This window comes from Pseudorasbora parva, chromosome 19, assembly GCF_024679245.1.
Source record: "Pseudorasbora parva isolate DD20220531a chromosome 19, ASM2467924v1, whole genome shotgun sequence".
In the NCBI taxonomy this organism is placed as follows: Eukaryota; Metazoa; Chordata; class Actinopteri; order Cypriniformes; family Gobionidae; genus Pseudorasbora; species Pseudorasbora parva.
This window is the reverse complement of record NC_090190.1, coordinates 14,136,305-14,156,519: the sequence shown is the minus strand read 5'-3', so window position 1 is coordinate 14,156,519 and position 20,215 is coordinate 14,136,305. Positions and strand designations below refer to the sequence as shown.

Genomic DNA, 20,215 nt, shown 5'->3' with positions numbered 1-20,215 from the left:
CAGTGAACTTTGGCCGCCCATGACCCTGTCGCTGGTTTACGACTGTTCCTTCCTTGGAACACTTTTGATAGATACGGACAACTGCATTTCGGGAACACCCCACAAGAGCTGCAGTTTTGGAGATGCTCTGACTCAGTCATTTAGCTATCACAATTTCGCCCTTGTCAAACTCACTCAAATCCTTATGCTTGCCAATTTTCCTGCTTCTAACACATCAATTTAGAGGACAAAATGTTCACTTGATGCCTAATATATCCCACCCACTAACAGGTGTAGTGATGAAGAGATAATCAGTGTTATTCACTTCACTTCATGATGTTATGCCTAATTTTTATATATGTTTTATATATGCACTGTAAAAAGTAATTCAGGGTGTTGTCTGTAGGAATTTATTTTAAAAAGTATATTTATTCCAATAAATTGATTTTCTTTTCTTTTTGAATTAATTTAAGTTTTACATAAGTAAAAAGTGTGAATGTTTTTGCAACTTATTATTACCTATCAAAAAAATGATTTCCCTGACCTTCACAATAAATTGTTTCTACAAAACTCTATTTAAGTGTTTATATCTGAAGTAAAACGTCACGACACGCCCACATGCTGCAGCAGAACAACGAACGAGATCGTTGCGCGTTGTCACCTGGCTGTACCGGACCAGTTTCGGGTTTCTGTGGAGTTTTTGAGGATCTTACAACGTACAACCGATGTAAGTATAGCTATTTACATTGCAAGTTAGGTTTTAGCCGAATGAGCACGCATTTTTTAACTAAAATGTAAAAGCGTCGCCTGTTTCAGACAGCATTAAGTTTGTCAGTTTTGCTGGCGCCGCATGAGGCCTACCGAAGGTCGTGAAATTAACAATAAAAGTTACGTTAACTGTTAGGTTTGTAGTTACTGTTATCCCCGCATGGCTGAAAAATATGAGGACATGACATAATATATTCCTGGTGTCTCTCTGCAACGTGGTATCATGAAAATTCGTAAATGTGTTGTTGTGTTGCAAAGCAGCTGTTTATGGACCTAACGTTAGTCCGCTTCAACATTGTTTAATCAGTTTTTAAATGCTTTAACTTAATCTGTTGATATATTTGTCTGAAATATTTTGAAACCATTTGATCTAGTAAAAAGATTATATATTTATTTTGCGTTGCATTAACATCAATGATCCTGATATTTTCCTAAATAAACTTTTGTTTCATCTGTGTTGCTTCTTTAGAAGACCATCAAATCTATTGGGAGGAAAAGTTCATGGAGTAGGTAAGCTTTTTAGTAGGTTGAATTGAGATAAATGTTTCAGAGGTTTATTGTTATCTGTCATTTAAAGGAATTAAGGTAACCAAAAGTCAGTTATTGAGTGTCAGGAAAAAAGGAACGGAAAAAAAAGTATCATCCCTTTCTGATTTTTGGATTGCATTAAAATGAAAGGTTGTCAATTCTTGTGTTCCAAATAACAGTTAAACAATTGATGTATTACAGGTAAATGAAGAATTCCGAAGGTGTGCTGCAGTTCCACTAGAATCAGTGTTTATGTCCCAGCTGGACAAGTACTCCAAAACTTCTCGACCTGTTTAGTGCGAAGGGTGGAGCGGTTGGTCAACGCATCAATAACTTGTTAATGGAACTGATACAGGTGAGGCGAAAGTGGTAACAATGTTGCAGGGGCATATTCATACAATACGTACTTTATTCTCTTGTCTTGCCTATAGATGAATATTGCAAAAAACATTTTTGTTTACAGCTGCTAATTAATTTTAAATATAAAAGAAAGAAATATGCCGGTAAGCTCTGTTAAATAGGTAGTACAGACCCACACTGATAATTGCATTGTAGTTATATTGCCTGCAAGATTCAGTTTTTCATTATTCATTTGCCAACTATAGGATCCAAGTACCTCTGTGGTGAATGAGAGACTCTGAGATGTGAAAACATGGGAGAGAGTGGGCAAGAGCTCATCTCTGACTACTATGTAAGTATTGTTTAAAAAGCATAGTTTTAATTTTTTTTGGGGGGAAGCATTTATTCCTCAGATATCAATCTTATGTCTGTCTGAGTTTAATACGGAGCTGGAGTTGAGGATTGGTTAGCTTGTCTAAGAACAAATACTATAATTGGGTGGAAATGGCTTGTCTGATGGCTCAGTCAAAAGTTCAAAAACACACCTACAAACAACCAAATGTCTGCACAGGAACCAGTTATCAAAATTAATCTTTTGGTCTTCCAGTGGCTAGTAAACTTGATTTAAAATATACTGTCATATTTTTCAACTGCAGCTTCACAGAAGTAAAATCCTTGTTTACATGAATGCAGGAGTCATTAATTATCTGCTGATATAACTGTAAGAGTGGCATTTTCAGATACTTTTACTTAACCACACCTATGTGTTACCAGCTGAACCCCTCTCCCCTTTAAGGATTTAGGCCTTGGAGGTGACTTGTGTATGTGATTTAGTCTCGCAGGTTTGTTGTGTCAAGTGAGACTGTACTGAAAGTTGTACTATGAAGCCAGTTCAACAGGCCAGGCTTACTGTGCAGGAGCTGGCTCGTCCAAACTTAAAACCTTTTGTGAACTTTTAATGTGTGATTTTATTGAAGGCTTTTGAAGATTGTTCTCTGTTGCCATTTATTGTTCTGTTTATGTCTCATACAGGGAAAAACAGAGAGCAGTGTGCACAAGGACTTGCGCAATATGCAGATATATGTCTGTCGTGAACCAGATGCAGTAGGCATCATCGTTGAGGGAATCCTAGGGCATGTTGCCTGCTTCTGGGTATGACATATGCTCTGAACCTGCAGTATCCACCACAACTCTGCAAAACATCTGAGATGTTCCAAAGACTTTTTGTGGGACTTGACACACTGCGCCCAAAACCTTCCTCTTGATTCATGACATTAAAAAACAAACTTCTGATTTAGTTGGTCAAATGCCAGCCTCACACTCATAAATGGCAATCTTGTGTTTTTCAGAAGATTGTTCTGAATGTTTAATTGTTAATTGGCTAGTAGAATATGGCACAGATTGTACTTAAAATGTGTTCTTGTATTAATTTATTATGTTTTAATAAATATGAAAAGGTAATGTACTGTACATTTTATGTATCGCTCAGGTGAAGAGTCACTGTATTTTAATGTCAGTGTTAAGAGTACACAGATTGAACTTTGAAGGTGTTCAATGCTGCACTTAAAGATGAGGTCAGAAGTTTCTGTAATTTTTTATGTTACAAATGTTTACATTACCATTATTGTTACATTAAAATTGATTACAGAAAATGTACCCAATTGTTTATGACAGCTGTTATAGAGCAATAAACGTTGGAAACGAATACATCGCTTTCCTTATTTATTAAAGTTATGGCAATGGTAACTAATTATTTAAAGTGGATTAAGAAATAATTTGTCTAAATTAATAATAATAATAATAAATTAATTAATTTGAGTAAATTAATTAATTAAAATAAAAACAATTTTTATTTTAAATTTTACTTATTTTAACTAAGTATGATTTGGTAAATTAATTAATTAAAATAAAAACAATTTTTATTTTAAATTTTACTTATTTTAACTAAGTATGATTTGGTCGATATGCTGCTCATTAACACAATGGTTAAACTCAAATGTTTTACTTTATCTTGTAGACTCTACTTAATTTTTTAGCATACAGTAAAATAGATAATACTGATTTTTACCAACTCAAAAAACCAAGAAGTTCACTAAACTTACAAAAAGTAGTTGGAAAATGTTGCCTTAATTTTTTTGAGTTTTATTTAAGTAACAGTTTTTACAGTGTGCCTATATATGCCTTGTTATACCATATTTTTTATATTTAGAAGTCTCGTATGCTTACCAAGACTGCATTTATTTTATTAATAATACAAAAAAACAATACATTTTTTTAATTAAATTAAAATATTATAATAAAAGTAATGTTGTGAAATATTATTAAAATATAAAAAAATTCTGTTTAAATATATTTAAAAATGTCATTTTTTTGTGATGCAAAGCTAAATTTTAAATGAAATAATTATATGTTACAAAAGATTATATTTGAAATAAATGCTGTTCTTTTAAACTTTCTATTTATCAAATAATCCTAATTTTTGGATTATTTGGATCATGTGACACTGAAGATTGGAGCTCAAAATTGCTTAAATCCCCTTTATTTCCCATTCTGACATTCAGTTTGGAGTTCAGGAGATTGTCTTGACCAGGACCACACCCCTAAATGCATTGAAACAACTGCCATGTGATTGGTTGATTAGATAATTGCATTAATGAGAAATTGAACAGGTGTTCCTGATAATCCTTTAGGTGAGTGTGTATATATATATATATATATATATATATAATATAATATATATATATAATATAATATATATATATATATATATATATATATATACACTCTAAAAACTAATACTATGATTTACTCAATTTTTTGGGTGAAACATTTTTACACTAAAAAAATTGAGTAAATTTTAAAGCAGTGAAATCAATTATAGACACCATATGATCTGAGTAAATATAAGTAAAAAAATTAAGTAAATCTGAGTAACTGCATTTGTTACATTAACAAATTCAATTGAGTAGAAAAAAATGGGTAAAAGGCATTTTAAAAACCAATATTTATGACTAATATGAACTGTTTTTATTTATGAGTATTACTAACTTGTATAGTATAACTTTAATTTCCTCTAAACCTTTGTAAAATACTCCACAGTCCACACAAACACACTTATACATGACATGGCCTTTATTGTTGACGAGTACAGCAATAACGTTACAGCATATATTACTGTTTTGACATGTAAAGAATAACAGTTATTTTACAACATTTAAACTCATGTGACAAACATTTTAGAAGTAAAAATTAAACATTTAAAAGTAATTCAAGTGTAATCAACCGGTCTGTTATCCCATTTCCACCGTATCAGCGCTGTTTCTCCAGCCTGAGATGCGGTCTGCGGGTGGCAGGGGCGAGGCTACATAAGGGCCAGGGTGGCACTGGCCCACTCAGATTGACGGCTGGCCCACCCAATCAGAACAGACAAAAAAAAAAAAAAAAATTGGGATAGCAGAAAATAATATGCCTATGTGACAACACAAATCACTTAAACACGTACAAAAAGTTTCATTAAAAAAATAGGGCTGTCAAATATGTTAATAACGCGTTAACGCAAATTCATTTTAACAGCACTAAATTTATTAACGCAGCGTGCATTTTCTGTTTGATCCGTGGCATAGGGCATAGCCCGCATGATAGCCCGTAGTTGGAAAAAGTGAGAGCAGTCAGACGCAAAGGATGCAGCAGCAAACATTAATAGGGAAAGAAAAGGGTTGACATTACTATTCTAAACCAAAAGTGCAGTTATTGCCTACATAAGCTACCACATAGCCTAAGCTACCACATTTTTTGTTTAACTTTTATTAGACTTCAGAAAGAAAAGTGCGTTTTTTTCATTGAACACATTCTCTGCAGTCTGAGCGCGATGCACTGCAGCTCACTCTCGCTCATGTCTGAGGTAAATCATTAACACCATCACCGCTTACAGTACACCTGTTTTATTGTACTAAATACATTACAATCGGCTAAAACGAATGCACAGGTTACTTTTCTGAACAAGCGCGCTCCCAAGTGCATGTTCTTCACACTGTCCACGTAAATCGCGGCCCAGTTCGGCGCGCACACGCAAAATACCGGCAGTTCAATAGGGAGCGCGCGTCTCTTAAAGGGGCCGCACTATATTCCTACTCGTGGAGTATGACCCTCCTTCAGGTATGGTGTGGTTCTGGTGCGCTCACTGGTACACATTACCAATTTTTCATACGAACTTTTCCCTGTTCTGAATTAAACTGCCAGTGTAAAATCTCCCTTTATATTCTTAAAATGAGAGAAATCACTGCTTACTCTTAATTTTTAAGTTTAGGCTTAAGAGACATGAACAATTTCTTAAATAAACATCTATGACCTTTGATACGTCTAATCTTCATGCTGTATTGATTATTATTGAATAAGTATGGTTTCACTAATAATAAATGTACATTTGCATAAAGCATGCATATTTGTCCATACTCATGTTGATTAGAGTATTAAAAACGTAATTTAAGATTTACAATTGCTAAAAATGTGCGATTAAATTGCGATTAATCACGAGTTAACTCATGACAGTCATGCGATTAATAGCGATTAAATATTTTAATCAATTGACAGCCCCATTAAAAAATAATTACTGTAGAGCGAAAACATTTTCATATAACTGCCTTATTGCAACAGCCAATCAATAAGCTTAGTAGTAATGTTTAGCCAATCGCGTATTGTTGAGGGGATGGGAAGATGAGTTTACGTCTGCTAGTGAAATAAACTTTTAACACGGGCCACGGTGCATAACACGAGACGAAATTCTCACAGGTTAAGCTGCAAAAACATGTTTGACAACAGTTATACTGAGTTGCTTGACAAGAACTGGTTATTCCATTTTAAAATGAACCCAATTACTGAACACTGATGTCTTGTTAGTGGTCATATAGCAGCACAATATCTATATTTGTCTTCCTTGCAATAGGCTTTGTAGCTGCTTGTTATAAATTAATTTTGTATATATGAATTATATGAATTATATTTGTTGGCAAAAAATAAATCATATATAGCTTATATTTACTGTCAAGTGATTTTGTCCCATATTGTTAAATTTGTGTAATTTGAGAGTAGTCATTGAGGTCCACCCTATTCCACCAAGGTCCACTCAGTTAAAAATGTCTGGCCTCGCCACTGGCGGGTGGACTTTGAACTTGAGACCGCTGTCCTGCTGAAAGATGCTGCGAGGCGCCAGACTCCATAACCTGACAATTAACAAACAGTGCCCAGTTTTAATAAGATTTTATCATCCAAATTCATAATATTCATTATCTTTAGGAATAAAGTTGTGTGTTTTGAGCAACACAGCAGGCGTTTCAAAGACCAACGCCACACTTTAACTTAAGGTGACTCACACTGTCCCTGTATGTTGTTTTGAATTAAATAAAATGCCTTTAAGCACAGTAATGATTATATAGATAATAAAAAAAAACATACAAACCTGAATTTCACAGAGGAAATGCCCCAATTCTGCGACGCTGAGAAGAAGAAACTGCTCTGGTGACTGAGGAGAATTCAAAAATCCGCACTCACTCAACCGTCGAGCTGTCGTCGCGTCAGAGGGTGGGGGAGGGGCGCATTGTTTTAATCGAGTAAACTTACTCAATTTCTTCAGTGTGTGTTAAATATTAATAATCTTGATTTTAATTAAGTAATATTTGTGGTTCTTTAAACAGATCGGTTTAATTCTCCATTCTCAAATATTTTTAAATAAATTTCGCAAATGTATTAAGTATATTTAAAATAAATAATTGGTTATTTGAATACTAAATTATTTTAGTGAAAAAAACTTAAATATAACTATACATTTTAGACAAAATTAACTGTTGGATTTTTAGTCAATTATTTTGGTATGTTTAACTAAAACCATCAAGTTAATCATATTGAGAGATTTTATTAAGTTAATGAAGTTAATTATTACTGTGATATTTACTAAGCCACTGAATTATTTTTTAGAGTGTATATATATATATATATATATATATATATATATATATATATATATATATATATATATATATATATATATATATATATATATATATATATATATATATATATATATATATATATATAAAACAAAGAATGGTGTGAAAAGGTAAAAACATCCAGTATGCTGCAGTCCTGTGGGCGAAAATGCCTTGTTGATGCTAGAGGTCAGAGGAGAATGGGCAGACTGATTCAAGCTGATAGAAGAGCAACTTTGACTGAAATAACCACTCGTTACAACCAAGGTATGCAGCAAAGCATTTGTGAAGCCACAACATGCACAACCTTGAGGCAGATGGACTACAACAGCAGAAGACCCCACCGGGTACCCCTCATCTCCACTAGAAATAGGAAAAAGATGCTACAATTTGCACAAGCTCACCAAAATTGGAAATTTGTTAGAATTTGGCATAAACAGAATGAGAGCATGGATCCATATGCGTTGTTATCAATGTGCAGGCTGGTGGTGGTGGTGTAATGGTGTGGAGAATGTTTTCTTGGCACATTTTAGGCCCCTTAGAGCCATCCTCTGACTTCCAGCAGGATAATGCACCATGCCACAAAGCTCGAATCATTTCAAATTGGTTTCTTGAACACGACAATGAGTTCACTGTACTAAAATGGTCCCCACAGTCACCAGATCTCAACCCAATACAGCATCTTTGGGATGTGGTATGGGAGCTTCGTGCACTCGATGTGCATCCCACAAATTTCCATTAACTGCAAGATGCGATCCTAATGCGATCCTTCTGAAGGCGAAACACAGTATAAGTGTCAAACACAGTATTAGTATGGTGTTCCTATAATCCTTTAGGAGAGTGTATACATATACAACGGAACCAATCTGAGAATAGGCCTATAATAGATGTTCTTTTTTTTCCTGCCCACGTGTTCATGGGTTATAACCAATCTGTCTCACATGGGACAATAAATAAATAAATCAGAATTGGGTATTTATTATAAATATAGTGCTTTCAGTCAGTAGATTTGATTAGTATAAAGGAAGCTGAGGAGAGGAAAAGAATGTTGTTTAAATACATTTTAAAATAATAGTAATACAGTAGTGATAATGCAGCAATATGTAGGTTACAGATGTAGCATATACAAATTCCTTTTGACATTGATTGCTATTAACTTAACATATTTTAATTTCAGTAGATTCGATATTAGAGTCTAAAGAAGGAAGTAGAAGAGGTTTGAGGTCTCTTGCATCCTAATTACATTCGTTTACAACTAGGGAAGAAAAAGTTGTGAATAAACTAATTACAACTGATTGTCATAAATACAATTATTCCGTAAATCTTTTTTCTTATGTAGCCTATAGACGTTCCAACAGATGTGAGTAAATGGAACTAGACCTAAATACTTGATTAAGACAGCAAGTGAATTGATTGGCGGAGAAACGCAAGACTCACGCCCTCCGTGATGGAATTTGAACTGTGATTGGCTCAAAGCTACCCGAGACAAGTTGCTATTGAAGTTCCTCAGTGCGCAGAAAGCCCGGCAGGCGCAGGCTGTAATTGGAGGGTAAAATGGCGCTGAGTTCTCAAGGAACAAAGAAGAAAGTTTGCTATTATTATGACGGTAAGAATTGCATTTTTACCGGTGAAATATCGCGCTTATATTCTCAGAGAAATGAAACGCGGTGGCGCCTCTGGATAAATTCTGCATACTGCTTAAGTTCCTCTGAGTGCTGCTTAATTGTTAGCCGGGTTTAGCCGCACGGTGCTAATGCTAGTGTTAGCTTAGCGTGCTAGCTGCTCTTTCATCCTGTTGTTCTTATTCACTGTTAACAGTAAGTCCCTCAGCATGGAGCTAACACCAGCAAAATTCACAATCTTTTTGCAAGTGCAATATCGCATACACTTTCCCACTTGTATTCTTTATCTCCGTAAGCCTCGATGAAATTAGCTTCACACTATGAGCCGTAAGAGTTCATGAATTGTGCTCGTTGCATGTATTGATGTCTTCACAGCTAGTAGTAGCATCACTCCAAGCGTGTGAATGAATCCCTCTTTTGTAATGGGAGCAGTTTTGACTTTATTTTTCCATGCTGTTTGCGCTCTTCTTCCCTTATAGTCACGTATTAACATTGTGTTGTTGATAGCGATGAAATTAATAATCAGGTTGAATCTTGCAGCTGGCTTTGTGTCTAGTTCAAGGCCTGTTGAAAATATTGATTGTTCCATAAACTCGCCAATAATTCAGAACTCTATCATTCAGAATTTATAGTCTTCAAGTCATCAAAAATATTGTTTTTATTATTATAACTTTTTATTATATTGTTGTACAGGAGATGTTGGGAATTACTACTATGGCCAGGGTCATCCAATGAAACCCCACAGAATCCGGATGACCCACAACCTTCTGCTCAACTATGGGCTGTATAGGAAAATGGAAATTTATGTAAGAAATTCATTACTACCTTTTTATATTTTATTGTACATTTGTCTTCAGGTTTTTTTGGGTAACTAAATTTATTAATTCGTTTGCATGTTTAGCGGCCTCATAAGGCCAATGCTGAAGAAATGACCAAGTACCACAGTGACGACTACATCAAGTTCCTTCGTTCCATCCGCCCAGACAACATGTCTGAGTACAGCAAGCAGATGCAGAGATGTGAGTTGATGTTTTTTTCTTTTTTTCTCTCAAGTCTTAAATGAAAAGTCTGCACTAAATTTAACTGATATACAAGTTACTTTGGACTTCTTGGATGTACAGTGAACATGTTTTAATTGTTTTTGCAGTTAACGTAGGGGAGGATTGTCCTGTCTTTGACGGCTTATTTGAGTTCTGTCAGCTCTCAACAGGTGGATCTGTTGGTAAGTGTTTTTCATTTGTAAAAAAAAAATTGCTTATGTTTGGTACTTTTTTTTTTTTTTTTTTGCACCTAACAATATATTCTAATAATTCTCAGCTGGGGCTGTGAAACTCAACAAACAGCAGACAGACATTGCCATTAACTGGGCAGGAGGCCTTCATCATGCCAAGAAATCTGAGGCATCTGGATTCTGCTATGTCAACGACATCGTACTGGCCATTCTGGAACTTCTCAAGTATGCTCTTTACTTATTTTTATGTGTAAATTTTTTTTTTTTGAAAGCAGTTTTTTTTTTCGCCTTAAAAGGGGGGGGGGGGGGGGTGAAATGCTGTTTCATGCATACTGAGCTTTTTACACTGTTAAAGACTTGGATTCCCATCCTAAACATAGACAAAGTTTCAAAAACTAATGTTGGACGTTTGATGGAGTGTTTCTTTGTCAAAAATACTCCTTCTGGTTTCTCACAAGTTTCGGAGAGTTTTTTTCGAGTATGCCTCGACTTGACGTTAATAGAACGGAAGGTCCTTGTATGGGCCGTACAGTCTCTTCTCCCGGTAGGGTGCGCGCGCGACTAGAGCGAGAGAGGAAATGCACGCCCATAAACACTCTCAGCTGCAGATCCAGTCGTCCGTGAACACTTATGTCGGTTATAGTCCGCGCTCCACTTTATACCTCCACTTTGACATCAAGCGACTTCTACGCTTCAGCACATTTCGGGAAGGCAGCGCTGCTTTTGAACCGATTTGAACGCAGAAATGACGGGAAGCTTCACAACATCGCTTCAGTCGCATCGCAAAGTGGATCTCCACACTCCAAGAAGTGTGTTTTTGACGGAGTGGTCCCAGCGATAAAGGTTCGGTCCTGCTTTGGAAGCAGCCGGTAAGTAAAACTGCTTCAAATGTCTGTGCTGTTGCATATCGTCGCGTGAGTTAACATCAGTAAATGACACGATCGGGTGCTTCGTCATTCAAATGTGCTAACGGACTCTATTTTTGTTTTATGTATAACGTTACACTAGTCTGACGTGCAAAACCGCTTTGCTTGCTGTTGCTGAGGTTTAGTCGCATACAATAGTCAATAAACCGAATCATGTCCTCATAATCTGCGAGTAAAGACACACAAATGTTGACAGGCCACTAAATACAGTACATACCACAGCGACGGACGTCCTGCTGTTGCTGTTTCTCCTGTTCAATTTATTTCATCCTCCGAATCTGATTCTGGATCATATATCTATTAGCTGAGATCGATAGCCATGGGCTTCTCCACGCTTGAGGACGTCACTGCTTTGCGCGCTCGTCATTCTTTAGCTCCACCCACACGATACGCCTCCAGGCGCTAGGTTTTTTCCGGAAAGACTCAGTACAGCCCATATTTGTTTTTTAAATATAATAAAACTAAAGACTTTTCGGAGATATGAAGGATGCAATACTACTCTATAGGTACTCAAGATTGACATGAGATTGACTGAAACTGACCAACCGCAAAAGTACTCATCATTTTTGGACTAAACCAGCTGCCGTAGTTAGCTGCGCTGACATTGTGTGCATGACATTACCTGTTAGATAGTTGGAAATATTTTCGGGAAGATGAGCATGTCAGTTAAGAATAATTAATGCATGCCTCCGAGTGACGAGTTATGCGTGCTCGCCGTCTGCAGTGCATTAGAATGTTGTTTTCACGTCGCATCCGCGCTTCATTATAGAAATGTATTGTTTGCATACTGTGGTAAATACACACAGTGTAGTAGATTATGGCCAGGGACAAAACTAGCCAGCGCGGTCGTCTCTCCATAGTGTTATTATAGTTTGCTGGCTTTGCCTCTTCTGTTGGAATTTTTCCACATGTAAATTATGACCAATCGAAAAGCAGTTTAGGAAATACACCATGGCCAATGAGTGATGTGGATGTTGTCACGTGCCTGCGTTTTGGTTTGTTTCAACTGGTTCGGACCAAAGCAATCGGTGTGGTCTGAAAAGGAACCAAAAAAGCTGCAAAATGCAACACTGTATAATTGTATGCCCTTGGTTCGGACCAAATGAACCGAACTAGAGATGTGAAAGCACCCTTAAAGTGTTTTAAAGCACACTTTGACAATAAAGGGGTGGTTCCTTGTTTTGTTTTCTAGACTTGGTTGTGTTTATGGGGTGCAGTATAACATGTCTTAATACTTCTATTTTTTAAAACACCTTTTCTTATATTTTACGTTTATTCCACTGCCATCTCCGCTGTCCTTTGAACGGCTCGTTTGCTTCCTGCTTCTATGAAGCCCATCCCTCCACAAACCGCAATGGTCTTAGATTGGTTAGATGGCCAAATGTAGTTTCATGTATTTTTATTGACTGAAGTGCCAAGCACAGGTTGTCCGGAAATGCCACGGCCCTTACCATTACAGGCAGAAGTCTTATCTGCGGTAACTAGCAAGGGTTTATGATGTCACCAACCTGGGAAGAAGGTTGTTGTAGTCCAAACCAGCTGTTTTTGTAGGCAATACACTGCCATAACTTTAAAAGACAATATCTGCTTGCATTGAACTTTCAGCGCTGTAACTTTGCAGATACTTTTTATGCTCAAGCAGCAACATTACACACTAACTAAAGTTAAAAAAGTAAAATTGCATGCAACGACCCCTTTAAGCAAGGTTGCCTTTTAATCTTTCTAGATACCATCAAAGAGTGCTTTACATTGACATTGACATTCATCATGGTGATGGAGTTGAGGAAGCCTTCTACACAACTGACCGTGTCATGACTGTGTCCTTCCACAAATATGGAGAGTATTTCCCTGGTACCGGAGACCTCAGAGTAAGTCCCTGCAAGTTGTTGCAAGTAAACCCTGTTTTTATAATGTGGGCATGAAACTAAATACTTATTTTCTTTTGTAGGATATTGGTGCAGGGAAGGGTAAATACTATGCTGTAAATTACCCGCTCAGGGATGGTATTGACGATGAATCCTATGAAGCCATTTTTAAACCTGTACGTTTGTAAACCTTTGATATCCATAAAAGTGTTTGTCGTCTTAAATTGCAGTGAAATAAATGAGTGCTTCTGAATGTCCTGCAGATCATGGCCAAAGTGATGGAGATGTACCAGCCCAGTGCTGTGGTGCTCCAGTGTGGTGCTGACTCTCTTTCTGGAGATAGGTTGGGCTGCTTTAACCTCACCATCAAAGGTATCAAACTCAATCAAACCCCCAGATAAGTCTCTAAGGTCAAACTCACTTAAGAGGTTTGACATTTTTTCACTTTACCATCCTCACTGTGCTTGGCTGGAGTAGTTCCACATTTTTATTACATTGCACACACTACTAGATCACGTGGCGATTGCAACAAGCACCGATTTGTTCAAGATTCTTATGCGCTTGCGACTGATATTTGTCTAACCAAACTGCTGTGGGTTCTTCAGGTCATGCTAAGTGTGTGGAGTACATGAAGAGCTTTAACCTCCCCCTGCTCATGTTGGGAGGTGGAGGTTACACCATCAGGAACGTGGCCCGCTGCTGGACCTATGAGACGGCTGTAGCGCTGGACAGCACTATTCCCAACGGTGAGAGACTGATTGTTTTGTTAGATTGTTGCGTTTTGTTCTTTTGATGGTGAACATAATTTAACTTGTTCTTTCGTTACATCAGAGCTCCCGTACAATGACTACTTTGAGTATTTTGGACCTGATTTCAAACTCCACATCAGCCCCTCCAACATGACCAATCAGAATACAAATGACTATCTGGAAAAGATCAAGTAAGTGGAATGAATAGACCTGTTTTGTGTTTGCCAACAGAAATGATGTTTTTGTGGGTGGAGCCTACGTACAGTAGCAATCTGTGGAAGCCACGGAATAAAAGACTACAAAAAGTTCATTTAGAATTTCTTACAAATCTGACAGTTTTTCTCGCAAATCTGAGTTTCTCACAATTCTTAGAGGGACAAACAGAATTGTTAGATGCTTGTTTTTCTGTCCCCCTAAATTTATTATTCTGTGGATTTTTGCCAGTTTTCCTCCACTTGTTACTGCTACCAAAATACTTGTGCATCTGCACCAAAGTGACGTCTGCTCCAAATTAGTCTATAGCCACACGTTCTATTTAATTCATTTATTTACAATACATATTATTTCAAAGCAGTTTTACAGAAAATTCTTGTTTCTACATTACAATTACGTTCCCCCCTAAGTTTTAAGACAATACAAATCATGCAGTTAGCTAACATCGTGAATTCATCTAGGCATAATTATACAAAACTGCCACATTTTCTATTTATGGTAATATTAATTGAGAGTTGGCATCATCTGATGTCCTGGCAGGGGTTGGAAGTGTCCATTTAGTGTAGGAAGGTCACTTTGGTAATGCAATCGCTTAAGATAACCACATTTATAATGGGTTGGATTACTTTATCAATGCAAAACAATTTCCCTTTAATATGCTTAGTAACTAATTAAATTACACATTTGAGCTTAGTGATACAACAATTACAGTAATTTTGTAATTTAATAACTCAATTTCATTACACGTATCTACACTGAACAAAAAAAAGGTAAATATTACACATAATATTTAAGTAGTTATGATGAATTAAATATTAGTGGAATGTGCTTTTTTAATTTAAGGTGACTTTGAGAAAAAATTTGAGTAAATGGAAATTACCTGTTTATATTTGATTTTCAGTTGTTATTCAATTAATAGTCTGTTTGATGCTGGCACAAGTAGAAACAAACTTGTTATTGCACTAGCATTAGCAAAGTTATTGCTTATTAAATAAAGCAACATTATTCAATAATAATAATAATACTTGCAGTTATTCACATCACAACCTAACCATAAGCTCTACTCTTTTGCACAATGGTAACGGTCAAAACTTCATCATAACAGAAATTCTTTCAAATGTCAAACATAAATGAACATTATAGATTAACAGATGTTTCCCTTCACTCAAAAACACATCAAACAACACTTAATTTCAATATTAAGCAAAGCATGTGGGGAACTTACAATGGTGTCTCTAAATAAAACTGCACAATTCTGCTAATTCAAAACTGCTAATTCTCTTAAAATAAACAAGTACCCTTATTTTCCTTAATTTTATCAGCTTAATCGCTTCCTCAGTTCAAGCCTCAAAATTGCTTACATTTCCTTAAAAAAATTAGGAAAGTGTATCTCTTGGTTTTATTTCTATACAACATTGAACCACAATGTACTTATACATAATAATAATAATAATAATAACAATAAAAATATACACACTATTTTTTAATTATCACCTTAATTTTTTTGTGATCAATTACAAGACCCATGATTAATTGTTTAAGTGTCACTCCTTAACCCTGCATACATTTTGACCCCCCTCAGTGTTGTTTAATTAGTTTTGTTCCAATGTTATTTTTTTTATTTCAAAGTAATAAAATAACAAAACGTTGTTGTAAATGCAGTTCTCATTAATTCCAGTGCAAAAATCACTGAGCAATACTGATGCATCTAATTCTCAATAGCTCTTCAAATGTTTTATCATTGAGTCTGCTCTGAAGATCTTTCCTGCAACACTAAAGATTCTCAGGTGCAGTTGAAGCTGCTATGGCAAGATGGACATGTATATGAATTTCTTTGAAACTTTCTTGAATTTAAATTCTACTTCCTTTAATTCAAATTTAAATTGTAATTCTATATCCTGTTTTTGACATAAATTCAAATGCAAGACTTTAATTGGAATTTGGGAGTCATTCTCAATTTAATTCTGAATTGTGCACAATCCTGGTTGGCATCATCTCTTCACTGGTGTTGGATCACCTGAAATTGATGGATTCAAGTTAATTTGAAAAAGTATGATTGGAATTTTTTCCAAATTCTGATTTGATTGGGTTTGTAAATATTAGGTTTTTTTTTGTTGACTTGGTAAACCCATCGGATCTGCCAGAGATTTGATTTCGCCCTGCAGCTCAGTCTGGAAACCTGTATATTCATTTCTACTGCTTCTGTCACACTTTTGCAGGAACCAATTACATACTGGCTTATCCACCTATTGGCAAGTTAAACACAATGACAGATGGAAAAGTAGTGTGTCAATGCCTGTTGATCACGTCTCTTGTGGCCTGATTGGTTGAAGGACTATCCATTTGTGTACAGTCATTTGAATTATGCTCGTTTATCATGCCTCTTATGCAGAAAATACAGAGCAGACTTCCCAGCCCAATGTTCAATCTTGAAAGCACAAACAAAATCTTGTTTCAATTTATTTTAAACGTTGTAAAAAAACAAACAGATTTTAAGCCAGTATCATATCTGCAAGTTGTACATTTAAAATTTGTTCATTGTCTCTTTTTTTTTCTTTCTTTTTTTTCTTCTGTACAGACAACGGTTGTTTGAGAATCTGCGGATGTTGCCTCACGCCCCAGGGGTTCAGATGCAAGCGATCCCGGAGGATGCTGTTCAGGAAGACAGTGGAGATGAGGAAGACGACCCTGACAAACGCATCTCCAGTGAGTTCCAGCTTTATTCCGTTGTTTCCAGTTTTTTGACCACTGACTGTCAACATGGAAAGATGCATAATTGAACTTCTTGACTCGTCGTTGTGAACTGGTTTCATGCGCACCGATACTGACAAATAGAAGTTTAGATCTGTGTCCTAAAGACAGAGCATGAATGAATGAATGAATGCATGCGTGTCATTTTTCTTGTCTCCAGTCCGTGCCCATGACAAGCGAATAGCCTGCGACGAAGAGTTCTCAGACTCTGAGGACGAAGGGCAGGGCGGCCGGAGAAATGCAGCCAATTACAAGAAGCCTAAACGAGTGAAGACTGAAGAAGAGAAGGATGGAGAAGAGAAGAAAGGTGAGCCAACAGGTACAGCTGCTTTTTTATTATTATTTCAGGCTCCTTCATATTAGCAAGAACATGTTGAACTTCTGTGAGATTACAATAAGTAGCCCAAACTTCAATGTAGTTCAACTTTTTATGCAAATGCATTAAAGTTTAGTAATTAATTAAAAATGTGAAATTGACACATGGACCCTCCCATTTGATAACAGATGTAAAAGAAGAGGAGAAAGCTTCAGAAGAAAAAATGGACACAAAGGGGTAAGTTCTCTCATATTGTGGGTTTTAAATGTGCTCAGGTTTAGTGGTTTAAACATAATAGAGTTTGTACTCTGTAGGCTTATTTATTTATTTTCCCTTGTTTATTATAAAGAAATGTATTCAGCAAGTACACATTAAATTGATCAAAAGTGACATACATTTATGATGTTACAGAATATTTATATTTCAAATAAATGCTGTTCTTTTGAACTTTCTATTCAAAGAATCCTGGGGGAAAAAATGTATCGGTTTATACAAAAAGCAGCAAAAACTGTTTTCAACATTTGATAAAAATAAATGTTTCTTGAGCACCAAATCATCATAATAGAATGGATCATGTGACACTGAAGACTACAGTAATGATGCTGAAAATTCAGCTTTAACATCACAGGAATACATTACTTTTTAAAATGTGTGTGTGTGTATATGTATATGTGTATGTATGTATATATATATATATATAATTTTTTTTTAATTTTTTTTTTTTTATTGGTAATAGGGGTGTGCGATATTGACAAAAAATATCAATATTTTCTCTGATGATAATTAGACGATATTTTATGTTGTGCTGGTGATCAGCTGACTCTCTCAAATCAGTTTTTGACATTCTTCATATTCTGTGTTGTCAGTTCACAGCAGTGATGGAAATCATCTTTCCAAAAAGTTTAAATGTATTATTTTTCCTCTTATGAGCATTTTTACCTAGTTGTTGATGTTTTAAACATAACGTTAAATACTGATATAAAAAAAAAAATAATTAAAACGAAAAGATTATTTAAATGTCAAATTAAATCCGCTAGTAGGCGGCAGCAAGTCACTGTTAATGAGTGAGTCATTGATTCAACCGATTCATTCAGAAGTGATCTTAATCTGTCTTAGCCTTTTGAACGAATCATTTCAATCAATGATTCAGTGACTAATACATTCAGTAAGGTAACACCACGTGTGTTGCTCAGATGCGATTACAGTGCTGTGACTATGAACTATTCTCGTTGGCGAAATGGAGTAAAAATGGGCAATATGGTGTCTAAAATGTAAGTCACCTAATATTAAATTCTTGCTTCGTATACATGTATAAAATCAATATCACATTTATCATGCTGACATCTGGATTTTTCCTGTGATATTTATTAAAAAATAAAGTATAACTAGACTCGCATGCAGTGAAAGCGTGCTCCCACACTAGTCTAATCTTCAAGACTACATCACCTAGTGCATGTGCACACACACTGGGTGTGTGGGAGGGATATACTCGATAATGTCAGAGCGCACATCGTTAAAAAAACAATTACGATATATATCGCACATCCCTGATTGGTATTAATTTTCAAAGTGACTGTTTTGACTACTTTTGATCAAATAAATGTGTGGTTGGTGAGACTTCTTTAAGACGCTGCTTTCAAAGACATTAAAAATGCTAACCCCTGAGATTTATATTTGCTTAGAGAATTGCTTGAATGTTTATGATTTTTGTTTTCTTTATTTACAGGCCAAAAGAAGAATTAAAAACAGTCTGAGAAATGGACATGTTGTCCTCATGGATGCATGAACTTAAATTGTCATACACCCTCATCTTTTCAAGCAACAAACCCACATATATACACACACATTAGATGTTAGCTCTAGTCCTGAGCTAAGGACTGTAAATTATTTTGTAAGACTCGTTTTACTATTTGTATTCTAATGAAGCGGTATAAAAGTTTTTACATTTACAAGTGTGAAATGACACTTCTTTTCTTTTTTTTTGTGCTTTGGAACCATGTTTGTTTGCCTCCCACCTTTAATCCTTATGTTACTGTTTACCAACAATAGCACCTCAAACAGGACCAGAGATAGCACATCTTTCTCTCCCATCATGGGAAGCTTTCCCCTTGAATTGGTTTTAAATCATGGATTGACACACATTGGCCGCTCTTTGTTTTCTCTGCAGATGCTGTTTGAGTACAGTGTCCTTTACCTCGTTTTTAAGCGCTAAATGTTTGTTTTTATTAAGGTGTCTGTCTTGGATGGCTCTGTATCGAACTTCCCCCCTGTGTGGTGGGGCATGGCAAAGACTTGCTGTATTGCTGTTAGTTTTCAGATTTTTTTCTGTTGTGGTTACGCTAGCAGGTCAGTCACACGGCTGACCATATATAGCCGTTTGGAGTTCCAGAGTTCAGTGGTTGTGAAATGTCCTTATTATAACAATGACTTTGATAAATAAAGAGAGATTCTCTGACATTTGTGGATTTCATTTATCTTGCACAAAAACAAGTGTTCACAGATTGTTGGAAATCTGGTTGAGATTTATACTAAGTATGTGGTTTATCAGCGATTACTTTCAAATGAAAAATGCATCTGTTACATTAAGGCTAAGTTCATAAAGTTGTTTGTGAATCGCTGCACTAATCAGCGTTTCATCTTAATTTCTTTTATATATACAGAAATACCAAACAATCTTTGTCTCTACGGGAAAATGTATTTAACAATCAATTTCATTTTGCAATTATACATTCTTGGCATTTAATCTGACTGGTTATTACATTAATTATAGGCCTAAGCCAGATCCAGAAACAATTTACAGCACTAAGTGTAGCTACTTTTGGTTTTGGTCCCGTCTTGCTCGCACCAAGGATGATAACTTGGTGCAATCATATGGCAGACCCAGACCTCACTGAAGTTCCTCTGCACTCCACCTCTGCAGCCTTCATCATAATGTTCGTGGTATCAT

The 20,215-nt window shown here is 35.8% G+C and overlaps 1 protein-coding gene and 1 long non-coding RNA gene across 3 annotated transcripts; both read left to right on the top strand.

The window, feature by feature from the left end:
* Positions 1 to 475: 475 nt before the first annotated feature.
* On the top strand, positions 476 to 3,321 carry LOC137047942 (uncharacterized). Its single transcript, XR_010899288.1, has 5 exons — positions 476 to 706; positions 1,217 to 1,257; positions 1,477 to 1,630; positions 1,881 to 1,966; positions 2,647 to 3,321. It is a non-coding gene; the product is annotated as an uncharacterized lncRNA (long non-coding RNA).
* A 5,743-nt stretch (positions 3,322 to 9,064) lies between these two features.
* On the top strand, positions 9,065 to 19,723 carry hdac1 (histone deacetylase 1). Of its 2 annotated transcripts, none has more exons than XM_067426779.1 (14): positions 9,065 to 9,201; positions 9,911 to 10,023; positions 10,119 to 10,236; positions 10,365 to 10,439; positions 10,535 to 10,673; positions 13,101 to 13,242; positions 13,323 to 13,415; positions 13,503 to 13,611; positions 13,845 to 13,985; positions 14,071 to 14,179; positions 16,780 to 16,907; positions 17,113 to 17,259; positions 17,457 to 17,505; positions 18,995 to 19,723. In XM_067426779.1, exons 1-14 carry the CDS (start codon positions 9,150 to 9,152, stop codon positions 19,020 to 19,022), a joined length of 1,443 nt encoding a protein of 480 aa, XP_067282880.1. In that variant the 5' UTR covers positions 9,065 to 9,149; the 3' UTR covers positions 19,023 to 19,723. The 2 variants fall into 2 exon arrangements, with proteins under 2 accessions (XP_067282880.1, XP_067282879.1); XM_067426778.1 differs by having other exon boundaries at positions 17,113 to 17,271.
* Positions 19,724 to 20,215: the final 492 nt, after the last annotated feature.